At 44.3% G+C, this 25331-nt stretch overlaps 1 protein-coding gene across 1 annotated transcript in view; it reads left to right on the forward strand.

Annotated features, from left to right (window-relative positions):
- Positions 1-23655, forward strand: part of PER3 (period circadian regulator 3) — a 37121-nt gene extending 13466 nt beyond the window's left edge. Inside the window, 15 exon segments of the mRNA XM_057305502.1 lie at positions 1411-1536; positions 3155-3233; positions 4972-5078; positions 5346-5453; positions 5456-5501; positions 9275-9380; positions 10324-10427; positions 10879-11000; positions 20059-20185; positions 20642-20763; positions 20830-21087; positions 21090-21170; positions 22697-22822; positions 22825-22879; positions 23424-23655. Coding sequence (XP_057161485.1) covers positions 1411-1536; positions 3155-3233; positions 4972-5078; positions 5346-5453; positions 5456-5501; positions 9275-9380; positions 10324-10427; positions 10879-11000; positions 20059-20185; positions 20642-20763; positions 20830-21087; positions 21090-21170; positions 22697-22822; positions 22825-22879; positions 23424-23655 — 1799 coding nt within the window.
- The last annotated feature ends 1676 nt before the right edge of the window (positions 23656-25331 follow it).

The following is a 25331-nucleotide window of genomic DNA, read 5'->3' on the forward strand; positions in this document are numbered from 1 at the left end:
AGATATGTCTAAGAGAAGGACATAGTGAACTGGAAGAAAACGGACCAAAATTTTAATCGTAGTTGATTTCTGATAGGATTTATTAGTGATATTTTTCTCCTCTGAATTTACTGTGATGTGTTCACGTTACTTTTGCAAGAAGAAGAAAATGTGGTTCAGTGACGTCACGATTGCCTACACGAGTATCGAAGTTACTAAAGGCTCGAGATGTGGAAAACTCAAGCGAAAAGTCCTTCTAATGGATCAGTCAGCACTCCGTGGGGCTGGGGGCCTTGAGCTGATAGCACTCCAGTGCTTGGGGAGGGCTACCCCGGGGAAAGGGGTGCAGGGGGGAGGGCTGTGTTGGTTCATTCAGTCCTTCACAGGTGAGTTGTTATGAAGACCTTAGAACAGTGCTTGCCACGGACTAGGTGCTGTTCGTGTTTGTTTTGCTAGTAAATATATTTGTGTGCCTTCTCTGAGCCAGGCAAGGGTCAGGCCACTCTCTCTTCTCAGTGGCGGAAGCAGGGTCACGGTTGAGAGTGGAGACGCGGGGTGGAGGCCCCAGAGTCTGCCGAGGGGCAAGGAAGGCGGTGGGGGTGGGAGCACCAGTGCACGTGGACGTGGACGTGGACGTGGAGCTTCTAGGCAGCTAAAGACCTCCTGACATGACTTCAAACAACGGTGGGGGAGGCAAGGTGTGACGGGTAGAAACGGGGGAGCGTGGATTCGGTTGTGGCCACGTTGACACTAGGGGGACCATGGTGTATCCAAGGGGAAATGTCCTCTGGGCAGCTGAAGCTATGACACAGGGTGCAAGCCCGGGAGTCGAGCCGCCCCTCCCCAGGGGGTTTCCCCACAGCCAGGGACGGGGCTTGGGGCGCAGTTCCTAACCCTGCTTCCCTGCGCAGGCAGGCGCGTGAGGAGCGCGTCCCCGCACACAGGGCTCTGTGCCCACCAGGCAGTAGCCGAAGCTCCAAGACTAAGTCAGTCCTTCCGGAGAGTGTAGGCAGGGACGGTGGAGAGCTGGCTTTGGGGGCGCGTCATCACAGGGAGCCCTGATTTCTGTCATGTGGTGCTTGGGTTAGACGTGTGAGGTGAGACAGGTAGGGAGGTCACACTGGGAAGTTATGTTTCAGGTCAGAAGAAAAGTCGTGGGGTGGTTAGTTCCATTTTTAACCCACTAAGCTGCTTCTCCATAAATCCCCTTTTTCATTGAATAATGGATGAGTGTAATTATCCTTGGGTATCGAAAATGTAAACTAACATTTCTTTTTAGAATAAACGCATTTAAACATTTTAGATTTGGATTGCTCTCTCTCGGAAGTCACCAAGAAGGCGCCTGTCCTGCCTTGTTTCACGCTGGGCTCCCTGACTGCGTCAGGACTGGTTCCTCGCCCTTTCTGTGCTTTTCAGGGGAGGCCAAGACAGAGCAAGAAAAGCATTACTGCCCATTCTGGATTATCCGCTCTTTGATGCACGTACATAGCCCTACCCAGCCGGAATCGGAGCCCTGCTGCCTCACGCTGGTGGAGGGGATTCACTCTGGTTATGAAGGTAAGTCAGGAGTGTCTGCTTTCAGATGAAGCTCACCTGACAGCACCTCACGTAGGAACATGTGAAAGCCTGTTTACTGCAGCCGCAGAACCAGAAAAGAGCACGTGAGGCTTCACGTCGGCCCTGAACTCTTGGGCATTTAGAGCTGATCTGCCCCGATGTCTGTTTGCTGACCCTGACTTCTCGGTGGTCGTCTCCTTCAAGGTCGGCATGGCCTAAGGGTCTCAGCACAGACTTGGCCACCGATACCTGGTCCTGTGATCGTTTCTGTACTGGTGACTGTCCTGTGGCCTTTGGCTTCTGCCCTGTGTGAAACAAAAGCATGGAACTTGGGGGCACCTGGGTGGCTCAGTCAGTTAAGCACCTGACCCTTGGTTTCAGCTCAGGTCATGATCTTACCAGTTGTGGGATCGAGCCCCGAGTCGGGCTGCATGCCCAGCGGGGAGTCTGCTTGAGATTCCCTCCCTCTGCCTCTCCCCCCCCCCACACACACACTCTTTCTCTCTCTCAAGTAAATAAATAAATCTTAAAAAAAAAAAAAAAGAGCATGAAAATTGTTGCACAGCGAGGTCACAAGAATGAATTTATATTTTTTGTGTTCAGGAGGCCCTTGAGTGAAAGCCGTAGTCTCTGTCCTCTGATGGCAGAACGACATTTCCAAATTCCTGTGTTAGTACACAAGCAGCGTCCGTTGATTGTTTGAAATTAAAGTCAGTTCTGCTGTGGCCTGACGTATGCTTTCCCACAAATTACTGTCCCATGCAAGAAAACAAAAAACCAAAACACATATGCACACAAAACCACAGGGCTTAAGGGAAAAATGGGTTTAGGGGCACAACACTCAAAACCTTAACCACATATTAAAAATAAGCCAGGAATCTAATAAAAATAACACAGCTTTACACACATTAAATGGTTAAGAAATACACAAACACTGCAGTACGGGCGTGGCGCCTCCCCTGTGGCTTGGGGCCGTGGGCGGTGGCTCGGGGTCGCGGGCTGCCGCTCCGGGGTTACGGTGGGGGTGGAAGGAAGGCCGTCTGGAGTCAGAAGTGCACGGGCGTGTCTCCTGCTATAACACACAGCGCGAGGCAGCCCTAGATGAGGCCGTGCGTGTGTCCGCGTGTTCTTGGGTGACTCCATTCGCCTCTCGCTTCTTGCCGATGAAACTGTGCGTGATTCCAAATCGCTGCATTTTCAACGTGAGACCGTCGAACGGACCGTGCCGGTTTTCTGACACAGATTGAAAATATCCACATCACACTGACACCAAATGCAATGCACTTCGTCGTCCAACCACCAAACACCGCCAGACCCGCTGGGCCTGACCTGTCATTGCCTCCAGCTTTGACTGCGGCGCTGTGGTGAGTAAGCTTTCCGGGCACACAGACTCTATTTAAAATCGGCTTCAGCGGGCATCGCATTTTGACCTAATCAGAATGTAGTTAATAATGACAAGTCTCACGATTTCACCGTAGCCTTGGCTTCTTGAAGGCCAGGCCCCTGAGTGGGATTTCTACCATTTCAGATAGAGGTGTTGTTCCTCTGTATGAAGTGGTCAGCAAAGCGGATGGCTAATTAGATATTTGCCTTTAGCGAGTCTTTCTGTTTTTCATAGCTCCTCGAATCCCGGTGGATAAAAGAATTTTCACCATGACACACACCCCAGGGTGTGTCTTTCTTGAAATAGATGAAAGGTAAGTGCTTCTTTAAGCCTGAAAGAAATTGTGTTTCTGGAAAAAGAAAAATGAGACCATTTACATTATGTTGACATGCCTACCCCTACATGATGAGATGGACGTCTAACCGTTTGCCCGGTTGCTTTCTTAGCTTGAAGCTTATGTTTTCCTGTAAGTATCTTGCACATTATGCTTCTACGGTTTATAAGTTATATTTGATTTCACAACCGTCTGCTTTAGGTAAGGCAGGAATTATTGTCCCACGTTAATGAGAGGACAGCGACCATGGATATGGTATGTGATTGTCCTCAAAAGGAGACCAGAACTTGAACTCTGGCCTCCAGTTCCCGTGCCAGCATGATTTCCACCAGACACGTGCTTCCCTAAACACCTTTGACGAAATGTTTATTAGTCTGAAGTGAGGAGGCAAAGAAAAGGAAAATAAGAACTGATTTTTTTTTTTGGTGCAGCTGAGTTTACTTAATTTAAAGCATCATCAGTCATTTTGAACTTATGTCTTTTCTACTTTTTTTTCATATTTTAGTGGTCTTACTTAAAGATTAGTGGTGGTAGATAGCAGTTGTTGCTTATTGTTGTTTTTTAAATACTTTTATTTGGAAAATAAACATTGTTTTCCCCTGATGAGTACCCTCTGTTTCCCCCCATGGTGTTTTTTGTTTTTTTTTAAGATTTTATTTATTTATTTGACAGAGAGAGAGACAGCCAGCGAGAGAGGGAACACAAGCAGGGGGAGTGGGAGAGGAAGAAGCAGGCTTCCAGAAGAAGAGCCTGATGTGGGGCTCGATCCCAGAATGCAGGGATCACGCCCTGAGCCAAAGTCAGACGCTTAAAGACTGAGCCGCCCAGGCGCCCGCCCCATGTTTATTTTTGAATTTTACTTATTGGTGAAATCTGGAAATCGGGGGCTCAGTGCACCGTGGTGCACAGAAGTGTAAAGCAACAAAGTCAGAATGGCTGGTACAGTTATGATAGTTATTAATTTTGATTTTTGAAAAATCTTAACATCTGAAAATAGGTTTATTTAATAATAGATACCCTGAAACTAAACAGTAGTTGGTGAAATACTTTGCATCATGGAGTCTGTAGAGAGTAAGAACATTTAGTTGCAAATATCCTGGTAATGGCTTAAATTTATTGCATCGGAAATGTTTGTGAATTTGTGCGCAGAGAAGACATTTATGGAGTCAGTTTTTTCTAAGTCATCCTGAAGGCTCTGCATTCACCGCTCTCCCGTGAAGCTCCATCCTGCACATGTCTTTGTGTTCCTGGCGTCTACTGGTTATTACCTTCTGGGAAACACTGCTTCTGTGCACTTTTAATCGTGCTGGATAAATCTGTAGCCTGCTTTATTCACTTAACACCATAAGCATTCTTCTGCCCTATGATGTGATCTTTGTAAACTTTTTAAATGGGGAAGGGGGCGTCAGAGACCCCTGAGGAACTTGCTAAAAATACGGATTCCTCATCTTACCCCAGAAACTTTGATTTGGTGAGGCTGTGAATCATTTTCTAGCAAGTTCCGTAGGCAACTTTGACATAACATGTCCAGTGCCTGGCATTTCTTAGATTATGGAACCATATCCCCACGGCTCCTTTTATAAATGCTGGAATGACATCTTTTGCATACCTTTTTTTTCATATTTAGGACTAAGTAAGGAAGTATTGTTTAAAGCGTATAAAGGCTGAAAATGACTTGCTGCGTGTAACGTGCTGTCTGTGCTGTGTCTCTACCCAGAGCGGGGCCTCTGCTGGGTTACCTACGTCAGGATCTGATGGGAACGTCTGTCTTAGCATTTCTGCACCCAGAGGATCGTTCTCTCATGCTCGCTGTACACCAGAAAGGTCAGGACCTGCCTCTTTATAGGAGGAAGTATTTCTGTAACCACTCATCCGCTCTAATTTTTCATTTCATTTCTTGTTAGGTCTTCTCCTTAGCTCTTAATCACTAGAGCTCAGCCTTTAACAGGTGAGCACTCTGGGGAGCTGCTCAAACAGTTTTTTTTCTATTTTGACATTCTGAAAAAATTAAAAATAAATGCCTAGAAAAAGACATTTGCAATAAATATCGGCATGAAATAAATTCTCATCTCGTCGTATTATCTTATATAGTCTCAAAGTACGCAGGCCACCCTCCCTTTGAACACTCACCCATTCGATTTTGTACTCAAAACGGAGATGACATCGTCCTGGACTCCAGCTGGTCCAGCTTTGTGAACCCGTGAGCTGGAAGGTGTCTTTCATCATGGGTGGGCATAAAGTTTGAACGTAAGTTGGTCAGTGCTCATGGTTTTAGAAGACCCTTTTTACCAGATAGCATTCTGCCCCCCACTGACTCCCTTCGACTCAGTTGACACATAAACTAAATAAAGCACAGATTTTTTTTTTAAAGTGCTTTTGGAAGACTGGCAGTGTGTGTCAAGAACCTTGAAAGATTTCTACCTCTTTGACCTCATGATTCCCTTATGGAAATAGTCTAAGGAGATATGCCTCGATACGAAGATAGCTTTATAATGAAAAGACATATTTTGCACCATTGTTCAATCATACTGGTGGACCTTGAGTAGCTTATATGTCGATCATTAAGTATGTCCTAGACTATTCGTTTGACATGTTGTATTACTGGTCAAAGGAAGTTTTTGCAAAGATTACATAACATGAGAAATTGATATATATTAGATTTAAAAAGCAGCATACGAAATTGTTTATACCATCTGAATATAAACGTGTTCAAATACACACAAACACTGTGAAGTAGGAGAAAGAAGAAGAAAGGAAATAAGATACAGATTTTGGCTATTTGTAGGGTAATGGGATAAAGGGGTTTTTGGGTTTTTTGTTTTTTGTTTTTTTGCCTTTTCTGTATTTTAAACTTCTCTTTAGTGACCACGTAAAACTTTTTATATCTGCTTCTGTTGTCAAATTCCACTTATTTGTGTCCATTTTATCCAATCTTTATTTTTAAAAAGTAGATTCTTTAGTTTTTGTTTTCTTGCCAACACAGCTGCCTCAAGCCTGTTTGATTACTGCTACCTATCCATGTACCAGAAACTTCCGAAATGGGTCTAGAACAAACTGGCCCGCCGCTCTTGTCGCCTAAAATACTCCCAGTCCCTTGACGTTTTGTTTAAAATTTAAAATTGACCTTGTAGTTTTCTCAGCTGGGCCTTGGGTTCCCCTGTGGTATCGCTTTTGGGTTTTTTTAGCATGGAGACTCTACTTAACTCTTTAGAATCATGCTGAGATTGAGAAATTATGTCTTTTGGGTTCCGCTGTACAGCGTTGTGCACATAAGCATAAAACTGAGAACAGTTGGTCTACCAATAAGACCTGCTGTCGCATCTTAATACTATAATAGAGGATACTCAGCCATGGTGAGAGACTGTCCCAAGGTCCTCCTATGTCTTTGTGCTCTGGGGTTTGGCCTCTGAGCAGAGCAGGTCTGGATCCCTAATGGGAGAAATGGGCTCCTTGCTGCCCTAACTCAAGAGGCCAGTTTGTGCTCGAAAACTAATGTAATAACGAGGATAAGAAATATGACTTCCATGTCAGTGTTATTCATGTTGGTCAGAAAGGACTTTTTTTTCCCGGTAGGAAAATCTGTGGGGAAATGAAAGTAAAATCAGGTGGTTGCTTAGTATGACTACAGGAAACCCCAGAGCAAGTGTGATTGCTTTCATGAAGTGTCCCTCTGGGTGTCTGTCGATCGGTCTGCATGCCCTCCCCGTCAGTGCCAGAGCCATGTCCTAGATGCCCCAAATGTCCTTTTGGTTTGATTACACAATGTGTGAAATTAACTGATAATATAAGTACTCATGGTGTTTGCAGCTTAAAAAAAAAATTATACCAGTATTTGCATCTCAATTTCTGGGATTATGTGAGGGAAAAACTTAGAGTCTAGTAAGCATTCATCGCTCTTGTAAAATAATCGTCCATTATATTCATCCAACTGTTTTAACGAGTACTTACAGATCACCTGCTGAGCTGGACTTTGTGCTAGACCCCGAGACCAAGATGGTAGACCACACAGACATCATCCCCACCGTCCTGGGGCCCACAGTGCTGTGGGAGAGCCAGGACCTAGAAATGGCGTGTGTGGAATGGAGTTTTGGCAAGTGTGAGGTTGAAATGGGAAGAGTGAGGGGGAACAGTGAGGGTGTTCAGCGAGGAACCTAGCCACCTCTCGTGGGTGGCAGGTGATGTGCTGTTACCTCTCGTCCTACAGATAATAGCCATGTACTCGACAAAAGAGTAACTTTCGCAGAGGTCCTTTGAGGAGGAGGTTGGGAAGTGGAGAACAGAACCGGTTTTCTCCCTGACCCCTCAAGCAGCGTCCTTCCATAGCCAGTGGCCTAGCGCTGCACGGCATTTGCCACTTTCTGGTCAAGGCTGCGTCTCCATAGCCTGCACGTTCGTCAGCTTGAGTTACGTGATTACTGACTAAAGATACAACCTGGCTTTGTAGAAAGTTTCACAGACAAGACCAGATCTCATAACACAAAGCAGTTGGTTCTATTTCCATTCCAGAATTTCACTTGAAAAACAAACCCAAACGTTTCTGGAAGGTATTCAAGCTCATAGTGCATGGACAGATTTATCATGGGTCAGATGTACCTTACCCCAGATTGCTCCTTCACTGATGGATTCATTCTTGTACGTGCCAGGCACTGTTGGAGGCACCAGAGAGGTGAACACAGCAGGCCAGAGAGCCTGACCCCACAGAGCTCACATGCCAGTGGGAAGCTGGGGGGCACAGGCAGCAGATGGGCCAAGGGGGTGCCACGTACAGTGTGTCAGGCAGTGCACTCAAGCACAGTTTGCCCTGAACATTCCACATGCACCATGCTGTGCTGATAACTTGTCATTTGACACCACCCACGGTCTGCACGCCGCGGGAGACGACATGGCCATGGGGGTCTGGACAGAGAGGGAATGGGTCTCCAGAGGCAGAGAGCTTCCTGACTACTTTTATGACACTGCTAATATGGTTTTTTGATAATTATTTCTGTCTTTGGGAAAGTATCTCAGTTATTAGAGAATTGGGTTGTGTGTTGTGAGAAACAGCACGATGGCAGAATGGAAAGGGAAGGCACTGGCTTTGGAGTCAGGCGTGTAGATTCAAACCCGGACTGCTGCTTCTCAGGTATGAGAGTCGGCAAGTGACCCACCTTCTCTGGCATCACAATGATTCCTGCTTTGTAGGGGTGTGAGGACTCAGGAGATGACAGGTCTGACTCAGTGTATCGCATTAATAGTACTTGAGTTACCTGAGGTACTGAGAGGCAATACATTGTGGTGGCAAAAGTGCATGCCGGAGCCTAGACTCTGGTCCCTTCGTGAATACCTGCTTAGACTTTACCAGCTGGGGGACTTTGAGAAGTTTTCAGCTCCGGTGGAGGTAATACTTGATAGAGCACTTGGAACGGTGCCTGGCACATCGTGAGGGTTTAGAAAATGTTATTCTTGCTGTAGGTTATAAAAGCAGTTCCTGTCACATAGAAGGTCCTAAATGAACGTCATTTCCTTCTCTTCTTTGTGATGTTTTCTGCTGGCACATCTGCCTCTCGCGGTGTTCAGGTGGTAGTTTTGAACTGCACACTGTGACAGCCACATTCTCACCAATAGTTGGGTTGCTAAAATGATTAGGTATGTTAAACGTTAAATGTTGTTTGGCAGACCTAGGGTCTTAAAATTTCTACAATAGGCTACTGAGTTAATGTTAAAATTTGAGGCCAGTAGTTGTTGAAGATATTTTGGTAGCTAAGGAGGTTACTTGTCACTGATTTTCACATCACAAAACAGTGCTGACCCAGACGGTGAAAGATTAGAGCTCTAGACAACCTAAAGAAACCGCTTAATGTCTTTGTATTTTTCCTGCCTCCACGGATGGATTTAGCTTTGTATTTTCTATTTGAAGTCAGAGAGTTGCTTTGTATAAGTATAGATTTATTACTTGAACACTCTATTTAAAAATCACTGTAGACTTCATTGTAAATTAATTTTGAATTGCTTGACTCCATCTTTCACTTGGCACTTTGTAGGAGTCCACTGAATGAGGATGTTTTTGCTACCAGAAAGAGAAAGACCAACAGTAAGGACGAAGACATAACAGAATTACAAGAACAAATTCACAGACTCCTCTTACAGGTAAAGTGAGATTTTAAGAAGCAAACACAAAATTTCCATAATCGTGTTTTAACAGTTGATCTTAGTAAAGCCACCCCACGAAAATACACCGCAGGGAGAGAGACATCTTTACCCTCTGCGTTCCAGGAATTTTTGTCTTCCTGTTTTTGTTTTTAAATTCAGTTCTATTCACCTTGTTTTCCTTTTCCTGAGTGAAATACAGAGAACATTCTTGTAAGATCCCATTCTGAGGGAGCAAACCAAGTCGGCAGGTAACAGGGAAGCTGCTTCTAAATGAGGGCGTCCTTCTTGTATTCCCAACGCTACCCGTGGGCTCAGCGTCTGGGTCTTGGCTTCAGTATTTTAAAAAACAATTCCAATTTTAAAGGTGGGGGCAGAGGGATGGCAGGCCTCCGTATCAGGTTCTTACAAGGCAAACGTGGGGAAAACTGTCTGTTGAAACAAACGCCAAGAATGATTCCTGCTGGAGATTCCGTTAATAAACCGGGTAAGCGTTTACGGATGGTGTCACCGAGAAAACCGTGAGCCCGGCACTTTCCAAACGGTCTTTCATAGAATCTCTGGGGTTCACCGGTCAAGGTCATGGAACAAAGCAGGGTGTATATTTAATCTCTTCTGTCTGTTCTAAACTCAGCATCAAGAGCTAGAGTTTATTTTCATATTTTGTTGAATCTGCTCTGTGTGGCTTTCCAACAATTCGTTGTTCTAGAAATGCCCCCCTAGTCTAGAAAAGGAGGCCCAGCCCTTGAGAATTGCTGAAAGGAGCGAGGCATGCCCTTTCTGTCAGCGTCCGAGTTCAAGGCGTCAGCCTTCACACGCCCGACGTAGGGGTTCGGGGGCAGCCATGTTAGTGTTCAGGGGCGGCCATGTTAGTGTTCAGGGGTCGCGCGGAAACGCTGAGCGGCCGCCGGAGCTCCAGAGCCGCGCCTCCCTCTTCCTTCAGCCGGTTCCCGCGAGCGCCACCAGCGGCTATGGAAGCCTGGGCAGCCTCGCGTCGTACAGTGAGTCCAGCGGGACCCGCGCCCAGGCGGCGCGCAGGGAACCCGTACGTGAGCGACGGCGTGTGTGCGTGCGTGCGTGCGGCGTCCTTTCCGTCCCCTGCCTCGGGGTGTGCAACGTGTCAGGACCGCTTCCACCCTCGGCGCGCAGCACTTCTTGTTGCATGTTCTTGACCCGCTGGGACCGTGTTTGATAAACAGACATCCTCATCCAGTTCGGTGCGGAAAAATGTCTGTAAAAAGAAAATACCACCCTCGGAAGGTGATATTTGGGTCCCTTGTGTGCTTTCTCATAATTTCCGTGTTGTGGGCAGATTTACGTAAAGTTGCATTTGTACGAGGGGCCCCGTGGGAGTCGTTACTATGCCTGTAGTCATGTCTTCAGAGAACCGGAAGTTCAACGTATTTTGTTCGTTTTTTAATGCGTTTATTGTGTTTGTTTATCTTTTAATTAATTTTCTAATTTTTGAAACATATTCTGTCATTCTTTTCCCTACGTGGACTTTGCAGCAGGTCTATGCCAGTGTAAACAAAATTAAGAATCCAGGTCACCAGCTCTGCATTGAGTCAGTGGCCAAGTCACCAGATAAGCGAGCAACGGGGACGCGCATGGGACGGCCCGGTGAGTCAGCAGGGCAGCCCCCAACCTCCGCCCACGGTTCTGCCCTCTTCTGCGTGGGCGTGGCGCGTGCCAGCACAAAGCACTGCCACCTTTCACATTGACTTGCCCAGATGGTGACAGTAATAATGCTAATGGTAGCAGCAGATACTCTGAAAGCTAAATGGGATTAGCGTGTAATTTCTGTATATGTCCACTGAAGAATTAATGTTTTTGATATTACCAACAGATCCATAGTTCTCCCACATGAGACATCTGTCAACGGAAAGAGTTAATTTTAGAATGGGTCTCATAATAATCCCTTCCTGTCATTTAGAACAAATGAAGAATATTTATGACCTTCATTGAATGAAAAACTGGGGACTTTTTTTTTTTTCTTTTTTGATACATTTACTTTTCTCAGATATGAGCTAAGGAGCATTCGGAAGGAATTGGATCACTCATGATAATTGATGTTATTTAGAAAAGTCAACCTACTGGCCTTATAGAGCAGAGGAAGGATCAATCATATCAACTTAGTGTAGTTGGCTTTCTCTTCATTTATCTTCCTGAATGTTAATAAGTTTGGAAGTCTTTGTGAGTTTGGTCCCTGAATGTTATTAATGGTCTCTATCATGGTCGAATGTGGGTATTTTACACAGTAGGGGTGAAATTTCTTCTCTAAGGTCAATAAAAATTAAAAAAAATAGTAGCTATATTTTTCAGGGCTTGCCGTGGTTTACAAAACAAAAGCATCCACCTGCTGCTCCTACGGGTGATATCATGAGGGGCCCCAGGCTGCCGTCTGGGTACAGCGCATCCAGTCCTTCCATTTTTCTTGTCTCCTTGGTAGGAGATTTAACCTTCTGCTTGTCTCTGTTGCCATAGATGTAAGGGCATGAGATAGAAACACCACCTTTTTTTGTCCCTTGAAACCATCAGATTCCCTCTCCGCAAAATAATTTATTTGAATATCTTCTTGCTGTATATCATTATCCATGTCCTAGCATTGGAACTTCTGTAGGGGGGTTTGAAGGCTAAAATTTCTTTCTTTTTTTTTTTTTTTAAGATTTTATTTATTTATTAGACAGAGATAGAGACAGCCAGCGAGAGAGGGAACACAAGCAGGGGGAGTGGGAGAGGAAGAAGCAGGCTCATAGCGGAGGAGCCTGATGTGGGGCTCGATCCCAGAACGCCGGGATCACGCCCTGAGCCGAAGGCAGACGCTTAACCGCTGTGCCGCCCAGGCGCCCCTGAAGGCTAACATTTCTAAATGTTTTATTGTCTTGTCCACTTTGTGCTGCTCACTGCTGCTTGGGCCTAGGACCTCATTTTAGGGCCACAATTTTATGTCCTGACCTCTGTATTTCTTGTCAGAGTACAAATCGTTTCTCACCTTCTGGTTTGTTCCATTTCTTATCCTCTACCATTGGTCTGGAAATGCTGTCAGTACCATGGTTTGAAGGCTGTGTTTTTAAGCAGTCATCAATATTCCATCATTCACCATTTTATAAAATTCAAGCTATAACTAATTCTGTGTATTTATGATGCTATTCTAGAAACTGATATTATTCTCCGACTTAGCTATGGCTGTATGTGACTCTAACACAGATAGGTTGTGACTTTTGAAGGAGAAGGAAAATCTGCCATTTGATATTGCTTGGGGGGAACTATTGTTACTTGGGCATCTTGATTTTATTAACATCTTAAGACCTACAAGTTTAAAGAGGTAGTAAAAAATCTTAATACTCCTTACTCAAGAGAAACAATTATGTAACTTAAAGATAAAAATGCTGTAGTTTAAAAATTAGAAATAGCACCCATCAGGGGCGCCTGGGTGGCGCAGTCGTTGAGCGTCTGCCTTCAGCTCAGGGCGTGATCCCAGTGTTATGGGATCGAGCCCCACATCGGGCTCCTCCGCTGGGAGCCTGCTTCTTCCTCTCCCACTCCCCCTGCTTGTGTTCCCTCTCTCGCTGGCTGTCTCTCTCTCTCTGTCAACTAAATAAATAAAATCTTTAAAAAAAAAAAAAAGAAAGAAATAGCACCAATCAAAAGGAAAATACTAAATAATCATTGTAAACATGTTTTATATGCAGGGTGTCAGAGCCAGCAAGAACATAAGGTTTTAAGTATATATTTTTACCTTTCTTATGAGGGCAGGTTAGACTTTGAACTAGAATAAGAAGGGGAATTTTAGAAGTTCATATGGAAAAGCAAGGAGTAATGAAGATATAAAGCCCCTTCATCAGCTACATATACCCATGCCAGCTTCCAGAAGCAATTGGGGAACTTGGGGGAACATTGACTGTTCTACTTCCAGAGTGGCAGCACCTGAGGGAGAAACACTGATCCATGAACCGAACTCATTCAGGATGAGCGTGCTTTGGTTTGTGCTCAGGGAGGGTTGGAAAAAGCATCATTCCAAACTGACAAGGAAGAAAGCCACACGGCAGTGAGTTCATGAGCTTTCTTGAACCCTTCAGAGTGCTGAAGCTCCGGGGCAGCCAACAGGCCTAAACTCTAAGGGGGCACATGCTTGCGGGGAGACGTGAGATCAAGCCCCGGGTACTGGTGCGCTGGCTGACAGAATCAGCAACTTCAAGAGGCCGGCCCCGAGGCACAATGCAAAGGGAGGACCACAGGCTGCAAGTGGAACAAATATTGGCAAAAACCCAAAGCTCTCTAGCACACCGGCCACCATGTAGCAAGCACAGAGTGTCACTAGAGGCATTTGAAAGCTGTGATACATCGAGTGAAACCATAGCAACAGCAAATCTCAGAGTGGCCAACAAATTAGTTAGGTTAACTCAAACACAGCCCCAGCAGAAGGAAAGGCATGGCCAGTCTCCGCTGTCTTATACAAGGTGTTCCGTTTTCAACAAATTATGAAGCATATGACAGGGCAAGGAAAAAAAACTGCCAAAAGCCAAAGCAGTCATCAGAACAAGAGTCAGATATGACACAGATGTTGGAACTGTCTGGCAGAGAATTTAAAATAACTACAAATAATATATTAAAGGCTCTAATGGACAGTAAGCAACATGCAAAACCACATGGGTAATCATAGCATAGAGATGAAAAGGATCAAATGCATGAGAGATACACATATACCTTTGATGGGCACTCAACCAAGAAAAGGATCCATAAACTTGAAGATAGATACATAGAAATTACACAAACTGAAACACAAAAGAAAGCTACAGAATAGAGCCTCTCAGAATGTGGAGACACAATCAAATGATCTAACATAAGAGTGATTGGAATCCCAGAAGAAATATTTGAAGAAATAATGGCCAAGAATTTCCCACAGATGAAGACCATCAAGTAGTGTGGATACAAAATAACAAAAACCAATCACAAAATAAAAACACCATGCACTCGAAAAAAACACAACTCCCCACATACTTGGAAATATATTCGAACTGCTGAGAACAAAAGCAAAGGGGATATCTTGAAGGCAGCCAGAGCAACAAAGACAGACTACATACCGGGAAACAAAGGTAAGAATTACAAAGACATTTCCTTAGACACCATGTACACTAGACGACTAAATGTCTTCAGAGGAAAAATAAAACTGTTAGTGCAGAATTCTCTACCTAGTGGAAAGTATCTTTCAGAAATGAAAGAGATAGATTTCTCAAACAAAAACGGGAAGGGGGGAATGTATTGCCAGCAGATCAATTCTCTGAGAAACACTAAGGGAATTTCTAAAGATGGAGGGAATATGGTAGAGACATAAAACTTGAATCAACACAAAGAAATGAAAAACACTGGAAACGGAATTAATGAAGAAATTTAATTTTTTTACCTATTTTTAATTGCCCTAGAAGGTAACTGACTAAAGCAGAAATACTCTTATGCATTTATGACCTATGTAAAAATACTGCAAAGAATCAGGAGAGGCACTGGAAACATGCTGCTGTGGAGTCCTTCCACCAGAAGTGATATGTTATTTGAGGGTAGAAATTGATTTCTTAAAGGTATATGTTGTGAACTTTAGAACAATTATTGGAACTAGTTTCTAAAGAAGTATAAATAATGTCAGCAGAGGAGATAAAGCGGAATTTAAAACATTTAATGCAAAATGAGATAGGAAAGAAATAAAAACCCAGATGGAGTAAATGGAAAACAGCTAGCAAAGTGGCATACTTTAATTCAGCTGTTCCGGTAATCACATTAAATGTTAATGTTCTCAGTATACCAGCTGGAAGGCTGAAATTGTCAATTGGATGAGAAAAAAATAAGAATCAGCTGCATAGTATCTACCAGAACCCATTTTGCAAATAAAAATACAGGTTAAGAGCAAAAGGCTAGAAAAGATATACATGCTAACAGGAATCCAAAGAAAGCTGGAAAGCTGTGTTAATATCAAGTAGTGTAGACTTTAGGACAAGGGACATTATCAGGATTTCAGAGGGATATTGCATGACAACAGACGGGTTGATTCTCTGAGAGCATGTGACAGTCCTAAAAAGTTATGCACCTAACATTAGAGCTTCAAAATACATGGAGTAAACACTGATAAAGACTTTGAGAAGTAAATCTGCAGTGGTCATTAGAGACTGGAACACCTCTGTCTAATTGATAAAACAAGTGGACAGGAAATCAGTAAAGATGTAGAAGACCTGAACAGCACCATCAACTGAATTGGCCTAATGGACATTGATGGACCACTCCAATCAACAACAACATGATGCCTATGCTTCTCAAGGGCACACGGACCATTCATCAAGATAGACCTTATTCTGGGCCATAATGCAAGCCTTACCAATTTTTTAAAAATATAAATCATAACAAATATATTCTTTGACCTAATGGATTAAACCAGAAATCAGTAACAGGAAGGTTTATCTAGAAAATTCCCAAATGTTTGGAAATTAAAGAACATACCTCTGAATGACCCACAGGTCAAGGCCTTAAGGGAAGTAAAAACATTTTGAACTTGAATGAATTGAAAAAAACAAAAAATTTGTGGAATGCAGCTAAAGCATTGCTTAATGGGAAATTTATAGCATTAACTGATTATATGGGAAAAAGAGGAGAGGTCTCAAATAATCTAAGCTTCCTCCTTAAGAAACAAGAGCAATAAGAGCAAATTAAATCCAAGGTAAGCAGAAGGAAAGAAATCATACAAACCAGATATCAATGGAATTGAGAACAGAAATCAATAAGAGAAAATTAATGAAATCAAAAGCTTTGATAAAAATAAAATTAACAAAACTCTGGCCATACCAATGAAGAAAAGAAGGCAGAAATGCCCACTATTGGGAATGAAAGACCCCACAGATGTTAAAGGGACTACAAACAACTCTATTCCCATAACTTTGGTCTATTAATAACTTGAAAGAAAGAACCTATCAGAACTCAGTGAAAAAGAAATAGATAGCTAGAATAGACATACCTATTACAGATACGGAATTTGAAGTTAAACACCTTCCAAAAAGAAAAATCTAGGCCGAGATGGTTTCACTGGAGAATTCTGTCAAGCATTCAAGGAAGAAAAGTGCCAGTTTCTACATAATCTTTTTCAGAAAATAGAAGACAGAAGAAAATAAAAGGAAGTTTCAAAAGGAAACTCCCAGATCCCTTTTATGAGCCTATTATTATCCTAATACTGAAACAAGATAAAGACAATTCAAGAAAACTACAGACCAGGATCCCTCATCCACATATTTGTAAAATCCCCAATTATATATCATCAAATCAAATCCAGCAAAGTGTAAAAAGGACAAATATACCACAACCAAGTATGATTTATCCTCAGAATGCAAGGCTGGTTCAATATGTGAAAGTCAGCCACATTTATTCACCATATTAATAGAATAAAAAAAGACAAACCCAAAAGGTTATTTTAATAGATGGAGAAAAAGCATGTGAGAAAATTCAACATCCACACATGATAAATGCTCAAAAATTAGAAGTAGAAAAGGGATTTCATTAACCTGACAAGAAAGGCATCTATAGAAACCCTTAGCTAACATTATGCTTGATGGTGAGAGAATGCTTTCACCCTAACCCGGAGAACAAGTCAAGGATATCCACTCCCCACGTCTTAACGTCAAACTGGAAGTCCTGTCCACTGCAATAGGCAAGAGAGATAAAAGACATAAGAGATTGGAAAGGAAGAAATAAAACTATTCACGGATGACAGGATTGTCTACATAGAAAAATTCTAAAGAATTTACCAAAAAAGCTCCTACTGATTTTAGCAAGGTTACGAGATACATGGTCAGCATGTGAGATCAATTAAAGTTCTATGTACTAACGAGGAACAATTGCACCAGAATTTTTTTTAAACTACCCAAAACTGAAATACTTAAAAAATCCAACAGAATATGTGAAACAATCCATATGTGAAAACCTTCAAAACACTGATGAAAGAAAAACTTTAAAATAAAAAGTACTAAGTAAATGAAAACAGTATCAGGTTCATGGATTGGAATACAGGATATTGTTGTCAGTTCTCCTCAGTTTGATCTGTACATTCAATGTCATTCCAAGTAAACTCTCAGCAGGATTTTTTTTTCTGTATATGTATCATCAGGCAGATCCTCTAACTTTTGTGTAAAAAAAAAAAAAACTAAAACAGCCAAAACAATTTTGAAAAAGAGCAACAGTGTTGAAGGACTCACTCCATCTGATTTCAAGACTTAACTAAGAAGCCACCATAATTAACACAGTGTGATGCTGGGGGAAAGATAGATCAGGGGACAGATTAGAGTCCCAAAGCAGACCTGCACAAATACAGTCAGTTTTTGAGGTGCAAGATCAAGTCAGTGGACAAAAGGTAGCCTTTCCAAAAAAAAAAAAAATGGTACTGTACAACTTCTTGAAAGACATGGGTAAGACAATGAAAAGACAATGTTTGCAAATTATAGCTACGATAAAAGAAATTCATATCCAGAATACATAAACTGTCAAAATCCAACAATAAGAAGATAATCCATTCCAAAAATGGTCAAGAGATCTGACACTTTTCCAGTGAAGTACACACAGATGGCAAATAGCATGGGAAACAACACTCAGTCTCAGTCGTTAGGAAGTTAAAACCGCATGCGATGCCATCACACACCCATTAGAATGGCTAAAAGTAAAAGAAAAAATACAGGCAATATGAAGTTCTGGCAAGAATGCGGAGTAACCAGAGCCCTCAGGCAGTGCTGAAGGCGATGTGGAGTTGTACAGCCACTTTAGAAAAGTTTGACAGTTTCTTATAAATTGAACATACTCTTACCATATGACTCAGCAATTCCATTCTTATTTACTCAAAGTGAAAGAAAAACTCAAATTCACACATAAACTTGTCTGTGTATGTTTATCACACGTCGTTCACACTCATCCAAAATTGGAAACAACCTAGATGTCATTCAACAGGTGACTGGATATATGTAACCAAATTTTAACCATTTTTAAATATACAGTTTGGTGGCGTTAAGACCATTCACGAAAAGATAAGAGAAACAGGATATTTGCATGGCCTCAGAGCGTGCCTTCGAAACAGTTATTGTGTACGTCATGTATTACGCGTAAAGTAGTGACTTTATGTGGAAGAAACCCGGCAGACAGCACCTTAACCGGTGAACAAGGCTGACACACCAACAGTAAACACATCAAGGTCATATACCCCTGGCGTGAGGCACTGCGACGGGCACCGCCCCTCTGCGGGAATCTTCTCCGAGATGCACACCCTCAGCCGCCTCATGACGGAACATCAGGGAAACTCAAGTTGGGGGGCATTCCCGCAGAATTCCTGTCCTGTACTCTTCACTAGAGCTGAGATCGGGAAAGACAAGGAAAGACGGACACTGGCCACCAAAATCACCGTGAGACCCCGGGTGGGACCCTGGAGCGGGAAATGACCTTTCACGGAGGAGCGGGTGACATCCACATAGGCCGTAGTTAGTAGCTGTGCGCCGCTGTGCGTTTCCTAGTTTTGTGCGTTCTGTTAATAGTTCTGTGAGATGTTACGTTGGTGGAAGCAAGGTGCAGGGTATACGTGAGTGCTACTGTTTCTGCAACCCTCTTCAAGGTTAAAGTTATTTAGAAATTAAAATTATAGGAGCTCCTGGCTGGCTCGGTTGGTAGAGTGTGTGACTCTTGATCTCAGGGTCGTAAGTTCAAGACCCCTATTTTTATTATCTTAAAGATAATTTTTTTTAAGTATAAAAGTTACTGAATGATAGTTAAGCAGGCCTTTTTCCATAATCCCCTCTGGAAATGAGCGGGGCAGCTTCCAGGCAGCTAAGGTGACCTTCACTAACAACGACAACAAGGATAGCTAAGTCAGCCTCTCAGCAGCGTTTGACGTGACTGGTTCCTCATTCCTTGAACCAGTTTCCCCGTCTTGGTTTCCGCGATGCCATGGTGGCGGGCTCTCTCTTACCTTTCTCCATGTGCTTTTTCAGCCTCCATTCTTGGATCATCGTTCTCCGCAGGAGGTTGAAGTTCGTCAGGGTTCCAACCTGAGGTCTTGGGTCTTCTCTGTCTAGCCCTGCTATCCAGTATGGTGCTAATAGCCACACCCTAAATTCCAGTTAGTTACAAATAAATAAAACTGAAAATTCAGTTCCTCGGTTGCTGTAGCCACATTGCAAGGGCTTAATGGCTACCTGTGGTGTCGGTGGCCCCCATGCTGGACAGCACGAATGAAGGGCAGTTCTGCCACTGCAGAAGGTCCTGTTGGACACAGGTCCGCAGGGCAGTGCCTTGCACTCCACACTGTGTCTGGTCACCCCCTCCCCGGTGATGCCCGCATCGGTCAGTTGGCAGGTAGTGTCAGCTCAGTACCATGAAGTCCCCATCAGCCTTTCACCTGATAGTTTTATTATTAATCTTTGCCCGAGACGTGTTTTTCACTCCTTTTTTGTAAAAAAACAAAAAAACAAATGTAAACATTCACGTAATCATTCCATGTGGAGGCCTTTCTGTGTAGGTAAATTTTTCAGATCTGAGCTCGTCTTTAATAGCTGCATAATATTCTGCTGAATGCGTACATGCCAGGGACCTGATCTGACTGTGCTGGCTCAGTTCTTAGACATACGATGTTTTCAATTACACATCCTTTCATTCTGTTTCAGATGAGCGGACGCCTCATCTACCTTCCAGACATTGAAAAACAATAGCGTGCCCACAGAGTCTTGTGAAGATTGGAGAAAAGACCAGCATAGCCCATCATATCAGCAAATAAACTGCATTGACAGTGTTATCAGGTGTGAGACAAGTTTTGAGAACACGTCAGTTTTTCCAAAAGCATACACCATCGCTGTAAGCACACACCTTGCATCATTTTTAATATTGGTTGTCTTGCTTTTTCACTATAAGTCAGTAGATATTTATGGAATGCCTATTTACATATAGTTTATAATAAATTGAACATTTCAGGGGATGCAGAAAATTAGCAGATGGATCCCTTCTTTGAAGGAGCCATAGTATGGTTGAGAAGACAAGACTTTGATCATAAAAATCAAAGATTTGGAGATCAGTTCAAGGTCACAGTAAAAGAGAGACGACAGGCCAGTGGTTGAGGCTGGGTTGGTCAGGGAAGACCTCATCAAAGAAGAGAGTGCAGAGGACTCACACAGAAGTGCTGTGAGAAGAGCAGAAACGTGGGAAGTGGCAGAGTTAGGGGACGGGCAGGCATGCGTGACCGAATTACGTTGTCGCAGATACCTGAAGAGCTGCAGCGTTCCAGCTTTGAAAAGAAGGTGCATATCCTGTACCGATACACCCTCTTCATCCTCAGAAGAAGACAGAACCACAAGGCAAATGACGCCGCTGCTTGCACGGTAACCCGGACGCGCTCCTAGCTAGACGCAGGGTGATTACAAAGCCAACCCTTTCTGTTTCTTCTAAGATTTTGTCTTAACGTATTTCATTGATCACAAACAAGCCTGGTTTCATATTGTTCCTTTATGGCCAGAAGGTTTTAGCTCGTCCATTACAAACATTTGCAAACTGAGTCTTTATCATAAATTTCCTGTGGGGATTTTTCTTTCCATTGTCAATTTCCTTTGTGCCCCAGCTGTGTCTCCGACCGCAGCCATAGCTAACCTGGAGGTGCCGGCCGCCGGGTGGGCCACACACGCGGCAGGAGGCGCTCGGCGGACCCTGGCCCCGCGGCGCTGAGCCTGGGCTCTGGTGTGAGCCAGTGCAGCCACAGCAGCACCATCATCCACGCCCCGCCACCAGAGTCAGGTGCCACGCTTACGTCCCCCTCTAAAGTACACTCGGCGTGAGGTGGGCCACCGAGAGAAGACAAAAGTCCCTGACACCAGTTACTTAGGAAAGACTTCTAAATTGTAGTTACGTTTTCCTCTCTTTGACTCGGTTAAAGTACTTTTGGAAATATCATCATGTGTATATTGGTTACGTAGTTGGGACTGTATTTCTAAGTCATTGTCATTTGTTGTCATCAGCTGATGTGTGGGAAGCACTTAGAAACAGTACCTGCTAACATAGTAGTAAGTCCTCAGTTAGCAGTGACCATCACCAATGGTTTTCTGTGGGGCTGCGTTAGGTCACTTTGTTGCTGCCCTCGAAAGGTGTCCTTGTCAAACTTCGACCGTGGTTGTGACTAGGTTGACCATATATGTATATATATTGGCCTGATGACAATGAGAAGAGTGTGTTTAAAACTCTCTTCCTTTTAACAACATAATGACTTGGTAAATTATTCTGATGTCTTCTTTTTGTTCCTTTTTACTGCCTCCTGTCCTTTGACTTTGTTGTTACAACAATTTGGTGGATGAAGAACTGGCAAGAAAGGTGTTAAATCAGGTTTTTCGGTTCTCTCTCATTTCTCTTTGCTAGTCTTCAGTGGCAGATTCATAAACACGTGTTGAGCTGTCACTCTGTGCCGCCATCTGTCCTGAGTCCGTCATAGGAATTAACTCACCTAATCCTCACACTGACCCTTGGAGATGGAGAGCATAGTATTGACAGGTGGGCTGGGCATCGGTGCGAAGACACCAGAGGCACAGCTGTTGTGAGATTAGATTCTGTCTCTAATGAACTGAAAATAGTTTTGTTGGAGCTGAGCTAGTCCCTCAGGAACAGGCAGATGCACATTTTTTAGTGTCCCTTTCTTAACACTGTCGATTCCCATGTGGACACACAGCCGCCAGTGACAGCCCACACAAGGTGGGTCTCACCCAGTGGGGAAAGATTTTTTGATTATGCCTCTAAACTTTTTGTACTCTGGTGTATATTACCATTTTGAGAGGATTCATACTGAGGTCTCTAAGCTTTTGGTGATGATGAACCAACGTACCCTATTATGGATGACTTTTCTCCGTAGCTTTGGCTACTTGGGCTTACACAAGAACACAATTGGCAGTTGCAGAGCATGTTACTGAATGATGGGCTCTGGGCTCTGAGCCGAAGGGCTGAGTCACCGTTTCGGATTTGTAGTTGGTGCACTTGAACAAGCAGACGAGCAGGTAAAGCTGAGATGGTAGTGATTTGGGAGATGGAGCTGGCATGGAGCAGTTGCAAGTGGTGAAAAGGAGCAAGGTGTGGCCTTGAGCGCGGACAGCGCAGGAGGAGTAAGAGGGGGATCCAGGGAAGACGGAGGAACTGGGAGGTGGGGTCCCCCGGGGCCATGGCTGAGCTGGCGGGTGACAAAGACTGCCGGCTGGTTGCCAGAGTCTTTGAGGAATAAGTTTGGCAAATCGGCCCCCAGGAGTATCTGCCAACCTGTAATTGTTGTTGCTCTTTGATAGGAAGAAGTGACAGCAGGATATACATGGCTAGTAGTGATGGTTCTCCCGAAATCACCTCACACGGGCAGCAGTCTCAGGGTGCACACAAAAAAGAAGCATTTCCCAGTGTAGCTGAAGAGTCCACGTGGAGATGGTAAAACAGACTGCTGAGTGCATTCTAGTGACATATCAGGTACCTGAGAGGTAAGAAAGTGCTTTAGAAGACCCACTTTATGAGTTTTTTTATGGTTTCTTAAATGTGTTGTTTAATACAAAGTGATTTTTAAATTATGTTCTTTATACATGCTCTTAGAGAACTAGATTTTCACATTCATTCATCTGGAGGGAAACGAGTGATCCTAGGACAGTGGCCGTAGAAGACCCACACTGACCTGACAGGTTGTGCGTCGTGAGACCAAAGCAAAGTAAGGCAGCCCTTCCCAAGATGGCACACAAGTGCAGGACTTCTCTCCAGCTCTGAATGGTTCCCGTTCAGTAAGAAGAGAGGAGCTCAGGGGAGTCTGCTTTCCCGTCTGCCGCAGCCCGGCACTGTGCGGATGCTTTCCACCAAGAAAAAGTGCTCTAGCTTCACCCACTTGACAAAGAGTGGATTCAGCTATTTTTTTAATGTGCACATTATATGTTAGCAGGAGATATAAAGTATAACCCAAACCCAAGAAGTGCTTTTCTTGGATGACAAAAGAACCCTGTGCCTTATTCAGGACGAAGGTTGCTCGTTTGTCCTCAGGGTGACAGAGGCTGTGCTGAGAGAGGACGTGGAGAAGCTGGCGGGCATGTGGCGGCGGCAGCCCCGGTTCTCACGCGGGCAGAGGGAGGAGCTGGCCAAGGTGCACTCTTGGATTCAGAGCCAGACTAGCGCTCGAGGAATAGACATACAAGGGAGCACAGTGATGACAGCCGTCCTCTATGATGTTTTCTGCGCCAGGCAGTGCCCGAGGCACTTAACACACATTGCATGATCCCGCTGAAAATTACAGTCCTCACAGATGTTCCTGCTTTACCAAAAACAAGTAACGTGTACAGATACTAAATAATTTATATATGGTTGCACAGTCCTTCTGATTTTGAATACAGGCCTTTTGGACTGCAAGTGTGTTTCCTGTTTGGAGTGTTATGGGGCGCCTGCTTTGATGTCTGATTGACGGGGGGGGGGGAGGAATAAGAGATTTGCATTTCAGATAGGCACGTGTGTCGGAACAGAGCTACACGTCAAGATGTGGGATTCACACGAGAGGTAGGATCCTATCTAGCAGGATTCCATGAGACCCACGTGGTCTTCTGCTGTTACAAGATCTTCTCGATGAGATCCCATGTGAGTGGCTTGGCCAGTGGAGCTCTGATTTGCCAGTGGTCCTCGTGGCAGCTCCGTGGAACACTTGTGACAGTTGTACCAGGAACGAGCCCTTCATTCCCTCGAGTGTCAAGCTGCGGATGTGGGAGGTGACAATGTGTGAAGTTAAAAACTTCACAAGAGAAGAAAGCTAGGTGTTCAGAACAGTGTGGTGTTAAGGCTTCTGAAGTAAACAGGTGCTAGAATCCCCCCTCCTCCTTTTTAGAGAAGAGAATGCGTTCCCGCGACTTAAGGCTGGTTAGAGGTGGCATTGCCGAAAAGCAGGAGCTGAGCCCGTTACTCATTTCGGGTGTCTTCATTCTTAAAGTACTATTTGTGTGGGTTTTGAGTAGAAGAGTCCATGAACGAGCCCCAAAGCAACTAAGCGGAAGTGTGTAAACAACTGCCATGCTCCTTCTAACAATAATTAGGAATGAACTGTCACATAGGCTCTTCTGAGACATGAATTGAATAAATTGGGTACTAGACATAAGGTGCTTGGCCAGCACTTCACTGATTTTAAACTTTCCGGATGACGTTACGTCCTGCCGCCCGTCTCGTTCTTTCTCGGAGGGCTGCTCCGGTTGGAAAGCGCGGACTCCCTGGGCGCCGCCGCGCAGTCCTGTGGTCCAGCTCCGGCAGCGAACAGCGTCGGGGGCCGTGGAGGCGCGCCCGCCGGGACCCGCTGGACAACCAGACCTCCTCGTGCGTCTCTTTAAACCCCCGACTCTCAGTGACCATGAAGTTGTCGCTGAATGTTAAGGTTTTCCCTTCTTGATTTTGTAATAAGCATCGTTTTTCTGAAGCAGAGGTCATAGATACAGTCTTTAATGTCCGTGTTCCTGGTGTGTTAAAGCTGTTAGGGAGGTGTTCGTTCTAGTGTCGCTGTCCTTGGAGGAGACCGGACGGCCTCTGGGGAGGTGTGTGCACAGGCGGCACCCGAACCCCGCGGTAGTCAGAAGTACAGGTGGGAATAGCCCCGAACCTTCGCCCCCTTCGTTTCGTTCTGTTGTTACAGAACTCATTTTCCCCGTGAGAGGACTTGACATCCCACCTGCAGGCCATCTACTCTTCAGAATGGTTCCCAGAAATGTAGTACTTTCATCTGGTCCTTGCGCAGCTTGGCGCTTCCCTCCGTGATTCAGATGAAATGTTCTCGTTGGCCCACAGCACGAGTCCCCTCGGTATTTACCAGTGGTAACGAATACCGCCCATCAGTACACCGGAAGTACCTGCTCGTTGGGGTTGGATTTTGAGCTTTGTTCTTGTAGACGCCTTTCCTTTTCAGTTTCCACCTTCCACTGA

This window comes from Ursus arctos, unplaced genomic scaffold, assembly GCF_023065955.2.
Source record: "Ursus arctos isolate Adak ecotype North America unplaced genomic scaffold, UrsArc2.0 scaffold_32, whole genome shotgun sequence".
Lineage (NCBI taxonomy): Eukaryota > Metazoa > Chordata > Mammalia > Carnivora > Ursidae > Ursus > Ursus arctos.